We start from the raw sequence: 20,218 nt of genomic DNA, 5'->3' as shown, positions 1-20,218 counted from the left end.
CCTTCCCACCGCTGCTACTCCAGGACAGAGTACTGGGGATCAAGAACAGCAAAGTGATGAGGTTGATTGACGGTGAGGAGATTGAGCTTGAAAAACCAGTATTTGGGCTTACTGATCCTTATATTGTATACCTGGATAAATGTACATGTTATTTCACAAAGTGGATCCCTGCATTTTAAACAGATTTCTAAAGGCTTAGTGGACTTTATATCTCTTCTTCTTGAGGCTATGTTGCCCTATTCTATACTAGTTTTTTATATATTTAAATTATTTTTGGCCTTATTAAGTGGTTTTATTACATGTAAGGTGCAAAATTGCAAAATATATTTGAACAATTATGTTATATTAAATGAATTTGTAACTTTTTACTATAGTGCTTCCTTGTGTGTGTATTTTTTTAGCAGCTTTGTTTAACTTAAACTGCTTGTCGTTTCTCTATATCATATTGGTCATGTGACCTGCAATAGCCAATTAGTGGCTTTTTAAATATATTTTATATGATTTTTTTTGCACTGTATGTTAGACTATATTATGTTTATATATATATATATATATATATATATATATTTCCAAAAAATTGGGGTGCACTCACTAGACTTCATAAGTTTTTCATAAGAATATATAGTTTTATTTAAGTCATCATGATAAAAGTACAGCCATCGATGTTTCGGTCCAGTCTGAGGACCTTTGTCCTTGGATTGGACCACTTTGCGTTGTTTTTCTATAATATATATATAATATATATATATATATATATGTGTGTTTGGTCATTACTGACATTATCCTGAAATATGTTTTGTACATGTTATCACTGATACCACTTCTGTTAAAATGTTATCCATTGTAAGGGCACTACGCTCCTTATTATTGTATCACTATAGCAGTGGTCATTTTTGGATTAGGGAATATGATTTATTTGGTGGCCATGTTTGTTCCAGTATTTCATTATACTGCTATGTATGTCCATGGTCAGAGATGGGAGGCCACACCCCTGATGAAGTCCTTGAGTGGCCTCCCTTGCTTTTCAGTCTGGTGATTTTGATGCTGCTATGTGTTCTTTGGTGTTTTGATCTGGCACCTTGGATATTCAGATAAGCATAAGCTTGCTTGTGATCATATTTTATACTCTTTTTCAATACATTTTCTATTTTAACAGTTTTACACTAGTTGGTCATTTTTGATTATATTGACAATTGTAGAGGATTTTTTTCTGGAGCAGTGCGACTTGAAGCAATCCATATTCCAGATAATCTTTCCTACTGTGTATATTTCAAAAGTTACATGCATAATTATCATTACAGGTAATATTAGCTTTCAGTGTACTATTTTAGAAACCGTTTGATCAGGCCTGGCCAACCTGTGGCTCTCCTGCTATTGTGAAACTACATGCTTTACCAGCTGATCTGTGGAAGGGTATGCTGGGACTTGTAGTTTCACCACAGTTGGAGAGCCAAAGGTTGACCATGCCTGGTTTAAGTAAAAAAGATAAATACATTAATGAAAAATATCAAACTAGTTTGGCAGCCTCCTTACAAGATACACCTTTACAGTGCAAGTAAATCTATAAAACAAAAATACACGGGGCACCACATAGCACATTAAATATATAAATTGTGTATATGAAACAATAATTAATGGTGAATGTGACTGAGTACCAGATGCTACAATTTTGTAAACTCTTCAAGATGTGCTTGCTTCTAGGTTTTCTTCACCAAATAGATTCTTTATTCTAGAAGACAATACTTCTAAATGAATGCAAGGGCAGAACTATGGGAGACAATGGAGGTGCCTGCCGCCGGGCGCCAGCACAGAAGGGGCACCTCCTCCATTGCCCACAATATATTTAACCCACTTAGGGCTGTAAATATGAACCCAGAGTGTACCGTCATGGCCGCCCAATACATGGCACATTTTTCTGGCACCTGAGAAGCTACCATAACCACATACTAGTGGAGGGCCCTGTGTCAGACCATCAGATGCCACTTCCATCTATCTATAGCCTGTTCCTGCTCAATGATGTCACTGCTCCTCAGCAGCTTCTCATACCAGTGTGATTCTGGTGCCCCTCACCCACAACTCCCTGTCCCACTCCTCCCTGGTGGCAGCTCTAGCCGTGGACCTGTGCAAGCATAAGCACAGCTGCAGATCTTCCAGGAGCTGGATGTCAACAAGGATGCACCAGATGGAGCTGCGGGTAAGAGGGCATGGAAGCGGGGGCCTGGGGCACCATTGACTGAGTCTGGGGGCAGAACTTTGGTGGAGCAACTTCCCAGCATGTGAAGCATTCGGCATAGACTGGGCATTTTGTGATTTGTAGTTCCACAACAGTAGCAGTCTTACTGTATCTTGACTCAAACTTAGTCCTCAAAGCCACCACATCAGGTGGTTTCCCCTCTTTCTGGGGTATCAGGAGGGTTCTCCACCCACATCAGTTGGTTTTTCCCTCATTCAGGGGTATCAGGAGGGCTCCCCACCCCACATCAGATGGCTTTTACCTCCATCAGGAGGACTCTGAGCCTCATGCCAACTGCAATATACAGGTCACTATCTTATACTGTACGTGACTAACACATAGCTGTATATACCCAAAAAAGGGTATTTTGGGGGGATATCCTGCAAATTTACTTTAGTAAATAGGCATAATAGAAAGAAATTCACATATTCTATATTAGTGTTTTTGTGCATATAGATAGATAGATCGATGGATGGATGGATGGATGGATGGATGGATGGATGGATAGATAGATAGATAGATAGATAGATAGATAGATATGCACAATACTTATTTTCCATTTCATTTGGGGGGGGCACCAAATTATAATTTGCCTCTGGGTGTCTGAGTTAAACTTATGCCACTGAATAAATGATAATATACACATAGTATACAGTTTATAACTGTACTTGTATAATTATGAGCTAATTTTTTATAAAGTATATACTTCATAGATCTATAGAAAAATGTCATACTGTGCTTATAAACTTCATAACAATTTTTGTGCCAGGAGCATCTAATTTGTAAATTATACATTATTACAGTTTAAAGAATACTAGACAGTGTTAATTTCTTAGATAACAGTGGTGAGTCACTGAGCATTAAGGAAAAATAAAAACTACAAATTGTATGTGCTATCATTGGAGTCTCTTTATGCAGGAAGTTCACTTTAGATATGAAAATCACATCTCATATTTGCAATACTGTTTTAAAGAAATTCCCATACTGTAAACATTTGCTGAAAATTGCCAGAAGCCAAATGTTAAATTAGAATGAAAAATTCAACAATCTAAAACTAATTAGTGGTCAGCAGATGCTCTCTATATGTGGTAAAACACAGCACAAATGTCGCCAGGGAAACATTTGTATGGTCCAGTATTTCTCACCTACTGACTGAATTAGTATGGGCTGAGTTAATTATGTGATGTAAAAAGAGCCTTTCACATCAATTAATCAAGTCCAGATCAGCTCAGTGAAATAGGTGAGAAATAACAGAGAAGACAAATGTTTCCCAGATTAAATAGGTTACATTGACTTGTCTGATATAGTGAATGCAACTTTTAAATTAATACCTGCCTATTTGTTAGCATGCAACTTGCAAAGAGATGCAAAAAAAAAATAGCTTTAGCCCCTAGTACTTAAAGTGTACACTTTTTAAAAGGCAAAACCAGATTACATCTAGATGCTACTGTAAATGGCCGACATCTCACTGCTGCTTGCAATTTACAGGCTATTACAGGCTATGAGGAGCTGCGCTTTTAAAAATCAGGACACCACACATCAAATGTGCATATGTATACTATATATATATATATATATATATATATATATATATATATACACACACACGTGTATAAATCTTTTTGTGAAGCTCTACTTTTTGATTATAGTTTATCTGAATTTGTACAGTTGCAACTCTAATCATAATAATATTTTTTGTCTGCAGCAGGGGTGCTTTACATATGATATAGATATTTTATGCCTGAAGATTACACGTATTTGTACGATACATATGTGCATTTAATTAGTGTGGCAATTATTTGTATATCGACTTTCATTCTAAATTATTGATTACATTTTTTTATCCTTATTTTTATAAATATAACTTGCCCTGATATTTTTATTATATCTGCCATATCAGATGTGGTATTTCAATTTTTAAAAGCGCAGTTCCTCAGGTGTAATTTAGCATTTTGTTGTATTCATTTGGGTTTCTTGCACTGATCCCAGATTGGAATGTGCTGCTGTGTTTATTTACAGATTTATACATTGTCACGTTTCGTTTATTTTACAGTATCTCCTGTTTTGGGACCTTTCCACTCCTCCAGCTGTTCCTATGCTCAGATAAGTTATAATTGCACTGATTGCTGTGAATAATTTTAATGTGCACCTAATACTAGCCTTATAGCTGATTGTTTCTTAAATTTAACTGCAATCTTCCAGAAAAACACACATCTCCCTGAAAGCGGAAAACATTACATGACCAGGGGTGCCAAGAGGGGGGGAAGCTCGTACAATTTACCTGGGCCCAGGCTTCCAGTGGGGCCCGGTGGGGGCCCGGGTCCGGCGCTGCCTCCCCCCTCTCCCTTCCTCGCTCCTCCCTCTGTAGCAGCAGCCCACCACACAGCGTGTGATAAGCTGCAGTGGGAGATTGCTGTGGCTGCTGCTCTAGCAGCCGCAAGCAATCTCCTATGCCTGATCGCACCCCCCCTGGCTTTGCGCTGGGCTGAGGGTTTCACAGTGCCCCCTCCCCGGTGTACAGCAGGTTTTTTTCCCCAAGGGGGCATGGCCATGCCTCCTGAGAATAGGCCACACCCCCTCTTTACCGGGGCCCGACGGCGCTCTCTACGCCCCTGTACATAACCTCAATTTTAACTGACACTAGCAGCTGCCTTAGAGTCAAATGGTATTAAGGCTGTAATAATGTGTGGGTGCTGAACAGGGGCATATCTGACAGATGTAACTATTGGGTGGAGCCTGGGGCTAGGCAGCCGCTGACACTTGCTGGTTGCTGCCTGGTACAATAAATTAAAGTTTGTTGCATTTTTATTTTAATTGAGACAATGTGCACATGATGTCACATGCGCTGCACTGCTACCAGTCAGGAGCCAGCTGCAGCCAGAAGACACAAGAGAAGGTAAGTGTCTGTGGGCTGCAGGAGCTGGATGCGGGGAGTTGAGGGCTGGGGGCTGGAGCTGGAAAGACAGAAGTGGGTGCTGGCTGAAAAGACAGATGGAGGAATGACTGGAGAGACAGAAGGGGGTACTGGCTCATGAAACAGAAGGGGGCTGGTTGGTGAGGCAGAAGGGGTTGCTGGCTGGTGAGACAGAAGGGGGCTGGATTTAGAGACAGGAGGGGTGCTGCTTGATGAGACAAAAGGGGGTACTGGTTGATGAGACATAAGTGGGTGCTTGTTGGAGAGAAAAAAGGGGTTGCTGACTGTCAAGACAGAAATATAGGCCCACCTCATGTCAGCATCTGGCTCCTGGCACAGACTCCTCCCCTTACTATTCCTGACTCCTCCCACTTAGCTTATGCCATTACAAATATAATTAATATTAGAAAATGCAAGTGTACATCAATCTCTATATTAAAATACACATTCAGAGCTGAGAGCTCACCCTGCAGGGGATTCAAACATGTGCCATAGTCAGACATTTGGGGCGGCATGTAATAGAGATTGAGTTGCAATCATTTACAAGGCAAACCTGAACTGGTTTTACCTTGTAATTAATTGCAACTTTAAAAAAACGATCAAGATCAGTCGGCATCCCTTACCTCCAGCAAACTCGATCTCTATTACATGCCGCCCTTGGTTGGTTCTGTTAGTTAAAGCTGGCACTTCATTGAGGTAAGTCACACCTGTGAACCTGCTGGGTGACCTGGAATACATCACCTGTGGGCCGGATTCAATTACCGGCGATATTATCGCATCTTTTCATGTAAAAATGGAGAAAACTTTTCTCCATTTTGAGAAATGGGGAAATATTAGCAAAATCTCTATTTTGAGGTAAAAATGTGGGGATTTCTTACAGAACCCTTTGGACAGCCCACCTAATGATACTTTAATGAAAACAAATGTGTAAGTTTCGCACTTTGGCGAAAAATGACATTGCGTACTTTTGCTAAAGAATCATTATGGGGGCTGTCCAAAGGGTTCTGTAAGAAATCCCAAGATTTTTACACAAAAATAGGGATTTTGCAAATTTTTTTAGCCTGCCCTAGGCTGGAGAAAAGTTTGTTTTTAGGCAGAAAACGGCCGTTTTTTTACCGTCATTGGCAAAATCATCTGATATCGGATTTCGCCTCTAATTGAATTCCCCCCTGTGTTGGGTCCTGAGGACAGAGTTTGGAAGTCACACACAAAGAAAAGGGAAGACATTTTCCCAATTGACCAAGCCATAGCTTAGCAGTTGTAGAGGATTAGATGGTGATCACTGTAGGAATTGTTTAGAATAGAAACAGGAATGCTGAACACAGAGGAGGACACATCTGTGCACACCAAAGCAGAGCCGTAACTCCACATTCTGGTGATGTGTACATAAAGAGCATTGGTGTCCCCATCCACAATTAAAGTAGGGAGAGAAGCAGCGAAGGGAGAATGCGCGCCACAGGTGTGCTGCAGAGAAATCTGATTTGGTCTCTCTGCAAAGTGGTGTGGTCACACAATAGTACCTCCAATTCAAATTATGCCACACAGTAATGCCCCTTCATCACATTACACCCATACTTGCCAACTCTCCCTCATTGTCAGGGAGACTCCCTGAAACAGTAGTAATCTCCCTGACTCCCTGAAAAGTCTAGCAATCTCGGTGATTGCACCTTACCCCCATTATGTAGCTGTTATATACTTGGGGGAAAAAATCAGAGATATATACATTCAAATGGGATTATCAGTGCCATTTCCCTGCATTTGGTTATAAGGCACAATGATCCCTATAGGATGTAGTCGACATCCCGGCATGTGGGATGCCGATGGTCTAAATACCGCTGCCGAAATCCCGACAGCCTCAGGATCCCAGTACCAGTATCCCGGCTGTCGGCATCCCGAAGGTAAGTATCGCCATTTAGGTGAGGGTTAGGGTGCAGGGTTAGGGTTAGGGGAGGAAGGGTTAGGTTTAGGGTGCGGGGAGGGGGAGGTTAGGTTTAGGCACTAGGGGGGAGGTTAGGTTTAGGCACCGGGGAGGGTTAGGGTAGGGGTTAGGGTTAGACTTACCTTGTTTTCTTATGGGTGTCAGGATGCTGCTGTTGGTATTCTCACCAGTGGGATCCCGTCAACCGGAAATCCATACCCAGCTCGATCCCTATGCCTACATGCATTTTCATAGAAGGTTTCTTGTGGCCACTTATATGGAACCACTTGTTAAACGCAATGCTTGTAGATCTTACTAACTGCTTTATGGCTCATTAACATTTGGATGTAAGTGATTATTATGACACACCTCTCAGATGTAGCAGTGCACGTTCACTTTAACACTGCACTCATAGGTGTTGTTTTCACAATCTTCCAGAAATGTTTTTTCAGAAGTAGGCAAGTATGATTACACCACACAGTAGTGTCAGTGTCCCTTCACAATACACCACACAGGAGAGCCCCTTATCCATGTTACATTACTCAGTACATCCATGTTACATCACACACACATCAGATGTCTATGCACAGAATACAGAGAGTGAGGGGCTATCAGTCCTGCAATGGGCAGAAAAAAAGGTTGTGTATATATATATATATATATATATATATATATACAGTCAGGTGCATAAATATTGGGACATTGACAGAATTTTCATCTTTTGGCCTCTATGCACCACCACAATGGCTTTGAAATGAACAAACAAGATGTGCTTTAACTGCAGACTTTCAGATTTAATTTGAGGGTAATTACATCCAAATCAGGTGAACGGTGTAGGAATTACAAAGGTTACTATATGTGCCTCCCACTTTTTAAGGGGCCAAAAGTAATGGGACTATCAACTCAAAAGCTATTTCATGGACAGGTGTGGGCTATTCCCTAATTATTTAATTATCAATTAAGCAGGTAAAAGGTGTGGAGTTGATTCTAGGTGTGACATTTGCATTTGGAATCAGTTGCTGTCGACTCTCAATATGAGATCCAAAGAGCTGTCACTATCAGTGAAGCAAGCCAGCATTAGGCTGAAAAATCAAAACAAACCCATCAGAGAGATAGCAAAAACATTAGGTGTGGCCAAATCAACTGTTTGGAACATTCTTAAAAAGAAAGAAAGCACCGGAGAGTTCAGCAACACCAAAAGACCCAGAAGACCATGGAAAACAACTGTGGTGGATGACAGAAGAATTATTTCCCTGGTGAAGAAAAACCCCCTCACAACAGTTGGCCAAATCAAGAACACTCTCCAGGAGGTAGGTGTATATGTGTCAAAGTCAACAACCAAGAGAAGACTTCACAAGAGTGAATATAGAGGGTTCATCACAAGATGTAAACCATTGGTGAGACACAAAAACAGGAAGACCCGATTGGAGTTTGCCAAACAACATCTAAAAAACCCATTACAGTTCTGGAACAACATCCTATGGACAGATGAGACAAAGATCAACTTGTACCAGAGTGATGGGAAAAGAAGAGTATGGAGAAGGAAAGGAACTGCTCATGATCCAAAACATATCACCTTATCAGTGAAGCATGGTGGTGGTAGTGTCATGGCATGGGCATGTATGGCTGCCTATGGAACTGGTTCCCTTGTATTTATTGATGATGTGACTGCTGACAAAAGCAGCAGAATGAATTCTGAAGTGTTTCAGGCAATATTATATGTTCATATTCAGTCAAATGCTTCAGAACTCATTGGATGGAGCTTCACAGTGCAGATGGACAATGACCCGAAGCATACTGCAAAAGCAACCAAAGAGTTTTTTAAGGCTAAAAAGTGGAATGTTATGCAATGGCCATGTCAATCCCCTGACCTGAATCTGATTAAGCATGCATTTCACTTGATGAAGACAAAACTGAAGGGAAAATGCCCCAAGAACAAGTAGGAACTGAAGACATTTGCAGTAGAGGCCTGGCAGAGCATCACCAGGGATGAAACCCAGCATCTGGTGATGTCTATGCGTTCCAAACTTTAGGCTGTAATTGCCTGCAAAGGATTTGCAACAAAGTATTAAAAAGTGAAAGTTTGATTTAGGATTGTTTAGTTTGTCCCATTACTTTTGGCCCCTTAAAAAGGAGAAAGGGGGCACTGGGATGAATGTGGGGGCACTGGCTGTGCTGGCTGGAGGGTTCTAGGTGGCAGGCAGTGAGATAGGGGCAGTAGGCTGTTTAGTGAGGGAAGGGGGGAGAATCTGGGCTGGGTGGGTTGGAGACACTGGGATGGGTGTCAGTGAGATGGCGGGGGACACTGGATATGGGGGAGACACTGGGATGGGAGGGCAGTGAGATAGTTACCAAGCACACCTGTTGCAAAGCAACTTTAAAAGCAAAGTTGCTGTGAGCTTTAAACCTTGATAGCATACCCTGAGTTTAACACTAATGTGATGGCTATGTCCATGTTATAATTCTGAGCAATAGAGTAGGGACTTGCAGTAAAGTGGGGTCCCGTGATGATGGGCTGCAAGCTTAAATGCATTGATCAATTCATGAACCAAAACCCCACTGTTTATTATGTTTATTATTATTATTATTATTATTATTATTATTATCAGTTATTATGGTGAGTGCAGAGCCCCTGTGATTTATATATTTATATATATATATATATATGTATATATATATATATATATATATATATATAGGAATCCGGAGGTGCGGCACTCTAAGAAATAAATATTAGCAACACCAATGTGCTAAATGTGATTGATTTAACACATTGGTGTTGCTAATATTTATTTCTGAGAGTGCCACACCTCCAGATTCCTGTTACTATTTATGTGAGGGCACCTCAGGAAGTTGGATTTGTTATTGGGAGTGCCAGACCTCCTGGATATTATATATCTGTATCTGAGCTTATCATTAACTATGACTGGGCCAAAATGTATTTTCCATAAACTAAGTTGTTTCATTTTGGAGTCCCTTTTGAGTGCCATCTCTTCTAAATACTATATACGTGTTTACATAATTTACATATAAAATAGTTTTTTCTATGGCTCCACCCACAGTTCCTGAACTTATTTTTCCATAAAACTGCCCTGTAAATATATTTATATATATATATATATACTGTGCAAAGGTCAGGCACTCACATACATCAGATAGCAGCGTTCCTGGGTGCTTATCAACTCAACAGGTTTCAGATCCATTGCCGGCTCTGTCTTGTTCTGTTGCATTACATTGCCGAGACCTGTTGAGTGCCTTCCGTTTTTAATATATACATATCTCTATACACACACATGGTGTATATATATATATATATATATATATATATACATACATACATACATACATACATACATACATAATATATATATATATATATATTATATAATTTCTTAGGAAAAAATGCCATAAAACTGGAATGAACTGAAGTTTCAAAGTATTATCAATAATTTCATCAGGTTTAAACAATAAAACAACAATAACATTACCCTTATTTGTGTTTTCCTTGAAATACTTAATATACATAGTTGGAAATTAGTGTTTTATATTAATTTTTAAATTCTATAAGCATTCCAATTTACATTTTTTTGCATTTGTATTTTTTTATATTTACATAGTAATGGTCATGACAATTGACACTTGTTCCATGATGTCTTCAGCATGGCAAGTGCACTCTGGTTGTCTATGGGAGTGCATAGTGTAGTTGTTACTGTTGTTTAACCCTGATGAGAATACATTGAAATGTCAGTTCATTCCTGTTTCATGTTGTTACTTTCCTCAGTGCCGCCTCCCAAGAGATTGTTATATGTATATCATGTATGATGTTCTACTGCTTTTTGCGCCATGCTTTTCTTTCCAAAAGTAATAACATTTTGTGCAAAGCACTAATTTTACCATTTGATATTATACAATGACAATGTGAATTTGTCCATTAAGAAATTATTAGTGCCAAATATTCACTGAGCCACTTACTGTTTGTTTCAAGACTTTCACAGAGTTCTGTTTTAACTTCACCATTAGGCCTGTCATTTCCTTTTTGGATCAGCTTGCTTTGCATGGTGGCAGCCGTCACAACAGCCTTGAAACTCCTTTTTCTTTTTTGAACATTTTGCTCCGGATGGAAAATGATAATGTAAACCTTGGGCATGTAGAGCATTCCCAAAGACACGGACGCACTTAAACTCATGGATACTGTCAGAGTAGTTGTCTGGATATACATCTGTAAAAATATAAACAGAATACAAAAAGTATTTATTTTAATAAATAATTAAATCTTATAATTGTTCAGAAAAAGTAGTATAGTGTGTATTGATTAATTCCTTGATGGCAACATTTTGCATCTAAATACAACATTTCCTTTAAATTGAATCATCCTGAAATACAATAGGTACATGATTGAGCTAATGAGAATTTGATGCACAATTGATTTTCTCCTAACAAGTTATAATTTTTAACACTGCAATTTTCAGTATGCTCAGTTTAGACATAAAAACGATTCATATTACTCTAAACTCAGATCATTGATGAAGGTGGACATATATTTTTCTTTGGAAATATTATTATTTATATTGTACAACCAATTAAACTGCATTGTGAGAGAATATTTGTTATTCACATAATTCCCTGTTTCATTCGATCTTACAATCTAAATTTCCTAGCACACAAGTGCACAGAAATATTAAGGTACATTTTAGTCAGCAGCCAATTAATCTACCACTACTTTTGAGAGTGTGAAAGGAAATCGCAGCACCTTGTGGAAAGCCAACACATGGAGAACATTACAAACTCCACACAGGCAGGGCCCTGGTCAGGCATCTAATTCATGACCCAGGGTAGCTATATGCACCAATGTGCCCTGTGTTGGCCCTACCTCCTGAGCATGCAACATTACAATATTGCACAAAAGGGGCAGGGCTGGCATACACCGGTAAGTGCAGCTCTGACTGGGCATCTCATGGACCTCTGGTGGGTTGCACAGACAGCATTGTGACTATTGGAATGTCCACAGGATACTCATAATGGCACTGTATTGAATCGGTATGAAATACTGACAGCCTGGGATCCTGGCTGTCAGAATCCCAATGCCGGGAACCCAACAGAGTTAACATACAGACACTTGTTGGTCAGTATGCTAACCCTCCCCCTCTCCCTAACCAAACCCTCCCACTTTGGTGCCTAACCCTAACCTCTCCTCCTAGTGCCTGAACTTAACCTCCCCCTTAATGCCTAACACTAACTCTTAAACCTAATCCTCCACCCCACTCCATTACTTACCTTCGGCATCCCGACAGTAGGTATGCCGGTGCCGGGATTCTGACTGGCGTCGGTATTCTGGCACCGGGATGCTGAATACACACCCACTGTACAATTATCATGGCTGCAGGGTGACATTCCAGGCACCCTTCTGGCCAGAAGCAAGGGTAATGGGGCAGCAGCAGTGTCACCCACAGAGCCCTTACGCTCTGTGCAGTGGCACTAGTTGCACACCCCTAGTTAAGGCCATGGCTATATAAGACAGCAATGCTAAAGTTCTGCCCCCAATACTTCATTATAACATGAATTAGAGATGTGCAGAATTTTATGAATCTAGACAGATTTGAGTTGCAGTTCAGATCTCCTGAGGAGATCCTGGCACAGTAGCGCACGCAGGGGGGTTTCTGAGTATCCAGGAACCCCCCTGACAAACTATAGTGCAGGCAATGTGTTCTTAAGCCCCGCCCCCTCACAGCAATTTTGCAATGATTCGTGGGTCAATATTCAGAAGGCAGAGTTAATATGACGTGATTTCATTAAATTCAAATCATTTGGGCCCGCCCCTTCCCAAATGACCCACGAATTGCAGCAATTTGCCACAAGGAGGCGGGGCTTAAGAACATGGTGCCAGCCTGCTAGATCCTGTCTCTATCAGATCTGCTGCAAGGTAATTTTTTTGTAATGTATGTGACATATGCTTGTGTGTGTGTGTAAGGTATGTGTGACATATGTATGTTTGTATGTATATATGTGTATATCATATATGTATACAAATATACATACATACATACATATAAAAAGTGTAAACCCCCCCCATAAAAATCCTGCGTTTGCCCCTGTGGAAGATCCAAGTCACGGTTCTGATCTTCCCGTGATTCACATTTTGGAGTTTAAATCTGAATTTTGGGTTTTGGAGTGCAAAAATTACATGATTTTAGCTGCTTTTAAAAACTTTTTATCATTTTTTAAAAAACCCAAAGATCCAAAACATAAACCAAAATACTTGAGGGTGGCTTTGCAAAACCAAAACACAAGGATGAATCTAGATCCAAAACATGGGGGTCAGCGCATATCTATATGAACTATACCTTTGATTAAGTCAGCAAAATGACTGTAAGACAAAGGTCGCAGGTTTGCGTGTTTTGTAAAGGTTTCAATGAATGAGAGAGTCGGGGAGGTGTTTACAATAGTTAAATAATTAGTCCATTAAACCGAATAACAAACATCGCTAGGACATCACAATATCTTAATTTTTATATATATATATATATATATATATATATAGTGTGTGCATTTGTGTGGTGCACTCCAGACGTTCAGATGCCAGATGGATGATATATGTGCAGAAAGGAACAGCACTCTGGGAACAGTTTGAATACACAAACTACTGTACTGTACTTAAGTTTATTTGGTGCAAGAAACAGCAATGTTTCAGTTCTGCTCAGGACCCTTTATCAAGCTATACAAATAATACACCATTACCAGTGGTGTAATATATACAAAAAAGTGTACCAAAATGATTCAATTATGACATCATAATAATTGACCCAGATTCCAATAGAGACCTCAAGTTAAATTCTTCATTCAATATACAAACCAACAATACCTCTACTAAAATCTTTTTGGTGATAATTAATGAGTTGGTAACAGATACACAAGCAAACATCCACAGCAACCTCTCAAAAGAGGAATGGACTGCATTAAACAAACTGCCTAAACAACAAGGAATTGTAATCAGGTACTGTAGGCTGATAAGGGTGGAGCAATACGTATCACTAACTATTTGAATTATATAGATGAGATACTTTCACACCTCGAAGATACTGACACTTATCATCTTCTGAAACTATGGATGTTGCAAATCTGTATATGTGTATACCTCATGACATGGGGATACAATCTGTGAAAAATATACTATTGGAAGATACATTGAACGCTGGACCAAAGGTAAACTTCTTACTGTAGCTGTTAACCATGGTTCTAACTAAAACTATTTTGTATTCAAAGGGGACTACTATTTACAAACAACTGGCAGCACAGTGAGCTCGGCCATGGCACAGCATATACTAATGTTTCATACACCAATGGGAGAGTCTGGAATTCATGCATACCATCTACAAACAGTACACACTCACATAACACCGCTATGTTGATGACATATTTTTGATCTTGACTGAGCCAGCTGAAGTATTGACCACAATGGTGGCAGATATTAATAATGAGAATGGCCCATCAAACTTACCTAAATTACAGTGAACATGAAGTCAATTCCTTAATGTACAAACTTGCTAATCCAAGATGACAACCAGACTTTACACCAAATACATGGATGTGAATAGCATTCTGAGTCATCCAGCTTCCATCCAGTGAGTCTTAAAAGGGTCCAGCCCAGTTCTTCAAAATTAAGCACATCACATTGTACCCCATACAAGTACAGGCTGATATTGAAGAAATAGGCAAGACATTTCTAGCAAGAGGATACAAACCCTCATATATAAGAGCTGCCATGAAGGAAACTATAGCAACTCCACATGATTCTCTACTAGCTCATTAAAGGATCAACAATGATAAAGATAACAGATTCCTCATAGTGAACAATACACCAACAAATCAGCAAATAACACTAGAGCAATTAAATCTATGCGGCCTATTGTTTCCTTAGACAAATCTCTACCAAAGTTACATGATGAGTTTCTAGAGAGCACCACATTTGTCCATTCCATTCATTCTAATTCATCTAGAGAGACTCTATTCACAGCACTTTTCCATCTCTGACACCAAGAGCCAACAAAAAGTGCTGTTTCAAATGTGTTAAATATTTGACATGCCAGCCCATGCTCACTGGTACAGAGTTCACACACCCTATATACCCATGACCATTCAAGATTAACTTCTTATGGTGGGCACTGCAATACTGTATTATATGGTGGGCACTGCGACACTCTGGTCTGCATTACATGGCAGGCACTGCAATACTGCATTATGTGGCAGGCACTGTAATGCTCTCTACATTATACTGTATGGTGGGTACTGCAATACTCTATATTACATGGCAGGCACTGCAATACTCTGCATTACATGGCAAGCACTGCAACACTCTCTGCATTACATGGCAGGCACAGCAACACTGCATAATATGGTGGGCACTGCGACACCAATCCAGCAAACATCATACACATCATATGCCTACTAACACCCTCCAAGCCACTAAAATGTGCCTTATGGAATGCACGCTCTGTCTGCAATAAACTAACATTCGTCCATGACCTCTTTATTTCAAATAACACCAAGCTTCTGGCAATAACAGAAACATGGCTCATACAATCAGACACTGCTTGCCCTGCAGCACTCTCAAAAGGTGGCCTACACTTTACCCACACCTCCACACCTTTCAATAGTAAAGGAGGTGGAGTAGGAATATTACTGTCCCAATCTTGTACATACACAGTTCTCCCACAGGTACCGTCACTCGCATTTACATAATTTGAAGTACATTCTATTAGGACTTTTACCCCTTTCTCTCTATGATTTGCTGCTATCTATCGCCCACCTGGGCCAAACCAACAATTTCTGTAACACTTTTCTGCCTGGTTCCCTCACTTCCTATCCTCTGACATATCTACCACCATCATGTGTGATTTCAATATTCCAAATGACAGTCCACAATCGCCTCATGCCTCCAAACTGCTCTCTCTAACTTCCTCTCTTGGCCTCTCCCAATGGACTGACTCCACTACTCATCAGGAGGGCCACTGCCTTGAACTTATATTCACCAGACTATGCTCAGTTTCTGAATTCACTAACTCTCCTTTCCCTCTCTCAAATCACAACCTGATCACCTGCACACTCTGCTCCATTACATCAACCTCTTTGTCAATCAAATCAACCAAGCCTCCTCAACCCGCAGAGATATTAATGCTATTAATTTTCAACAACTAGCCACCTCTCTGCAACAATCACTCTCACCAATTTTTAAGTTCACTTTTGAGACTGCAGTATCACACCAGAACCATACCCTAGAAATAGCACTTGATGAAGTGGCTCCAGCTACCCATCACACTCCACATAGACTTAGATGTCAACCATGGCATTCCAAATGAACAAGACACCTACAAAAACTCTCATGTAATCCAAGTGACTTCCTCACATATAAGAATATCTACCACTCTTATTGTAAGGCTCTGGACATTGCCAAACCAACATATTTCCAATCTCTCATCTCTGTCCAAGTCTCTAACCCCAAGCGACTTTTTAATATATTTAAATCAGTTCTTACCCCTCCCTCACCCAAACCACCTGCTACTATCAGTGTACAAGATCTTGCTTACTATTTCAAGGTGAGCACTAAGAAGAAGAAAGAAATTCTTTAATGGGGTACTCACGGATCAGGACTATTTAAGGTGAAGAAAAATGTATCAACTAAATAGGGTAACACTCTAATATGTAAAACATAACTTTTATTGTTCTTGTTTAAAATAGTAGTTCACAAAATATAAAGAAAGAAAAATATATTTCAAGGACAAGATTGATTAAATTTGAAGTGAAATGGTGAACTCTTCCCCAGCCACTGACCTGCTCAATTCCCTACCTGAACCCGCTGGCACATACTCTTCATTTGACCCCACAAATGAAGATGAAGTATCTACACTCTTCTCATCCTCCTACTCAACTTCCTTTCCTCTGGATCCTGTACCCTCACAAATCAGTAAAGCTCTGTCTACTGTGTTCATCCCAATATTAACAAAAATCTGTAATCTCTCTTTCTCTATTGGTATCTTTCCATCACTGTTCAAGCATGCAGTAATTACTTCCATTTTGACCCTAACTCTCTCTCAAATTACTGTCATATCTCCCAGCTCCCATGCCCCTCCAAGCTACTGGAGAGACTTGCCTACACTCACACAATTTATTGGATCCATGTCAGTCTGGGTTTCATTCCCAACACTCCACAGACAGCACTGACTAAGGTCATCAAGGATCTGGTCAGTGCCAAGATCTCTCTGCTGCCTTTGACACTGTTGACCACTCTCTTCTCATACAAACACTACAATCCCTAGGTCTTCAGGACACAGGCTTTTCTTGGTTCTCATCCTATTTATCTGATGCTCTTTCATTGTTTGCTTTTCTGATTCTGCCTCCACTTCGCTACCTCTATCAGTTGGAGTACCGCAAGGCTCAGCCTTAGGTCCTCTGCTTTTCTCAATCTATACTACCTCTCTTGGCAAACTAATCAGCTCTTTTAGTTTTCAGTATCATTTGTATGTGGACGATACTGAAATTTACCAATCTTCTCTAGATTTAACACCATCTGTGCTGGTCCGTGTCACTGAAAGTCTCTCTGCCATTTCATCTTGGATGGCATCTCGCCACCTCAGACTTAATATATCCAAGACAGAATTAATCATATTTCCACTGGCCAATAGAGGGTACCAACCTGATATCTTTATCACTGTTGATACCTCGACAATCAACCCCACCTCACAATCTCGCTGCCTAGATGTCATCCTTGACTCTGAACTGTCCGTTGTTCCCCATATTCAAACTGTTTCAAAATCATGTTACGTACATCTCAAAAACATAGCTAAAATTCGACCTTATCTTACACAAGACACTGCAAAAATTCTAATCCATGCACTCATTATTTCCCGCATTGACTATTGCAATAGTCTTCTTACTGGTCTTCCCAAAAACAGGCTCTTACCACTACAATTCATAACGAATGCAGCTGTGAGGTTGATCTTCTTCACCAAGAGTTCATTGTCTTCTTTATCTACTCTGTCAGTTCTACCGTATTCAATATAAAGTACTTCCACTCACTCATAAAGCTATTACTCAAGCCACACCAACATACATCTCTTCACATATCTCAAAATATCTACCTACCCAAAATCTCTGCTCTGCACAAGATCTGCATCTCTCATCCATACACATTACTTGTTCCCATTCACAGTTACAGCCCTCCTGTGCACAATAAGACTTTACGCTAGTCTCCAAACATTCAAGCGTTCCCTGAAAACTCACTTCTTTAGACAAGCTTATCAGATTCCAGAACTGCCCACATAACCTTCACAGGGAAGCTATCTAATTACATTCCTTCTTACGGTCTACACATACTATCACATAATTTATTTTTCTTCAATTTAACATCCTCCTGACCCTAGGTCAACTTTCCTGTGTGACTGGATCATACATCCCACCAATAACCTCTGCAATCTGGCTGGAGCAATTTGCAATATGTAGCACTTATCCTTGTGTATCACCTATTTCCCTTTAGAATGCAAGCTTGTGGGCAGGGCCCTCTTACCTTTATGTCTGTCTGTTACTGCCCAGTTTGGTTCTATTAATGTTATAATGTTATTTCCATTTGTAAAGTGCAACTGAATATGCTGTGCTATACAAGAAACTGATAATAATAATAATAATAATAATAATAATAATAATAATAATAATAATAATAAATAATTATAATAATTAATAAGGGGGACGCCAAAATCTAACTTGCCTCCAGGCGACTGGGATGAAGTTACTTCACTGGTGTAATGAATATGGTAGGGGGGGCTGGACTGCACAACCTAATTTTAAACATAATAAGCATGCTACCATGTTGAGATATGTAGTGCCATGGAAAAAAGGAAAATTCAGGTGTGCACTGTAAGGACTAAGAATACTGATAACCAAACCATTTATAAAAACTTAACACCTAACAGTATAAATAAAAAGGTTCTCAGCATATATTTAGTCAAAAATGTATACACAACTACCATGTCAAGGTGCACCTCATCAGATTGCAATATCTATACATTGGAATGGGCACTATTATACTGTAGGTAAGTCCTAGATAAATGTATATAATGTGTACATTTGGCTAAACATACTAAGAACCTAATTAATTATACTGTTAATTGTTAGTTTATAATGTTTTAAAATGAGTATTCTTAGTGCTTATAGTGCACACCTGCATTTACCTTTTTTCTATGGCACCACAAGTCTCAGCATGGTAGCGCCTCTTACCTTATTATGCTTAAAATTAGGTTGTGCAGTCCAGCCTGCCCCTTCATATCCATTACACTATTCCAGTGATTCATTAACACTATGTTTATTTCACACATAGTCAGACAAGGGGGTTGTCCAGCAACTGGTAATCAGTGCTGCTGATTGACTACTGGTCTCCTTGGTTACCAGCCCACCATTTACTTCAATACATAGATGATGGACAGTCTGTAATATTGTCTATTTACAGTGATCAGTACTAGAATGAACACCCGCACCACCTGCAAGCACAGTGGTAGTCATCCTATATAATACCACTACCTTTGGGCTCTGATGATTGGCGGGTATGTACAGATGTGGGAATCGGTATGTAATGCCAGCTGTGGGAATCCCTACTGTCAAAATACTGACAGCGGCATCCCAATGGTTGATATCCAAAAGGGGTCGGGTAAGTATACTTACCCTCCCCCTTTCTCCCCCTAACCCTCCCTTCTTGTAGCCTAACCCTAACTTTCCCCACCATGCACACTAACCCTCTCCATTAGTGCCTACACCTAACCCTCCCCCCTTTTTGCCTAGCCCTAACACCCAGTGTTGTCTAACTCTAACCCACCCCCCTTGGGGTGCCTAACCCTAACTTCTGCCCCCAAAACCTAACCCTGCTATGCTACCAAAACCTAACCCTCCCTCCCGTGGCTAACACTAAGTGTGCCCCAGACTTATCTAGTTCGGGCAGCCTCCCTTCTGCATTCCAGCATCAGGATTAAGATAGTTGTTGGTATTTCAATGCCTATCTTAAGTCCCTTGTCGGGCTTCCCCCGTTGGGATTTAGACCAGCGGCATCGCAGCCGCCTGTCTCATAACTACATCCCCAGATGTGTCCTCATACACTCTTGCTGCAGTCGCGCCA

The 20,218-nt window shown here is 40.1% G+C and overlaps 1 protein-coding gene across 1 annotated transcript in view; it reads right to left on the bottom strand.

Moving 5' to 3' along the window:
• The window catches only part of GRM8 (glutamate metabotropic receptor 8), a 1,218,298-nt gene that overhangs the window by 18,647 nt on the left and 1,179,433 nt on the right, over window positions 1-20,218 (bottom strand). The window contains exon 10 of the mRNA XM_088457648.1: window positions 11,038-11,284. Within this exon, the coding sequence (XP_088313774.1) occupies window positions 11,038-11,284 (247 nt within the window). The remainder of the gene's footprint in view (window positions 1-11,037; window positions 11,285-20,218) is intronic.

This window comes from Taudactylus pleione, unplaced genomic scaffold, assembly GCF_031769625.1.
Source record: "Taudactylus pleione unplaced genomic scaffold, aTauple2 ptg000041l, whole genome shotgun sequence".
Classification (NCBI taxonomy): domain Eukaryota; kingdom Metazoa; phylum Chordata; class Amphibia; order Anura; family Myobatrachidae; genus Taudactylus; species Taudactylus pleione.
Note: the sequence above shows the minus strand (reverse complement) of the source record. Positions and strands in the feature narration are given on the sequence as shown.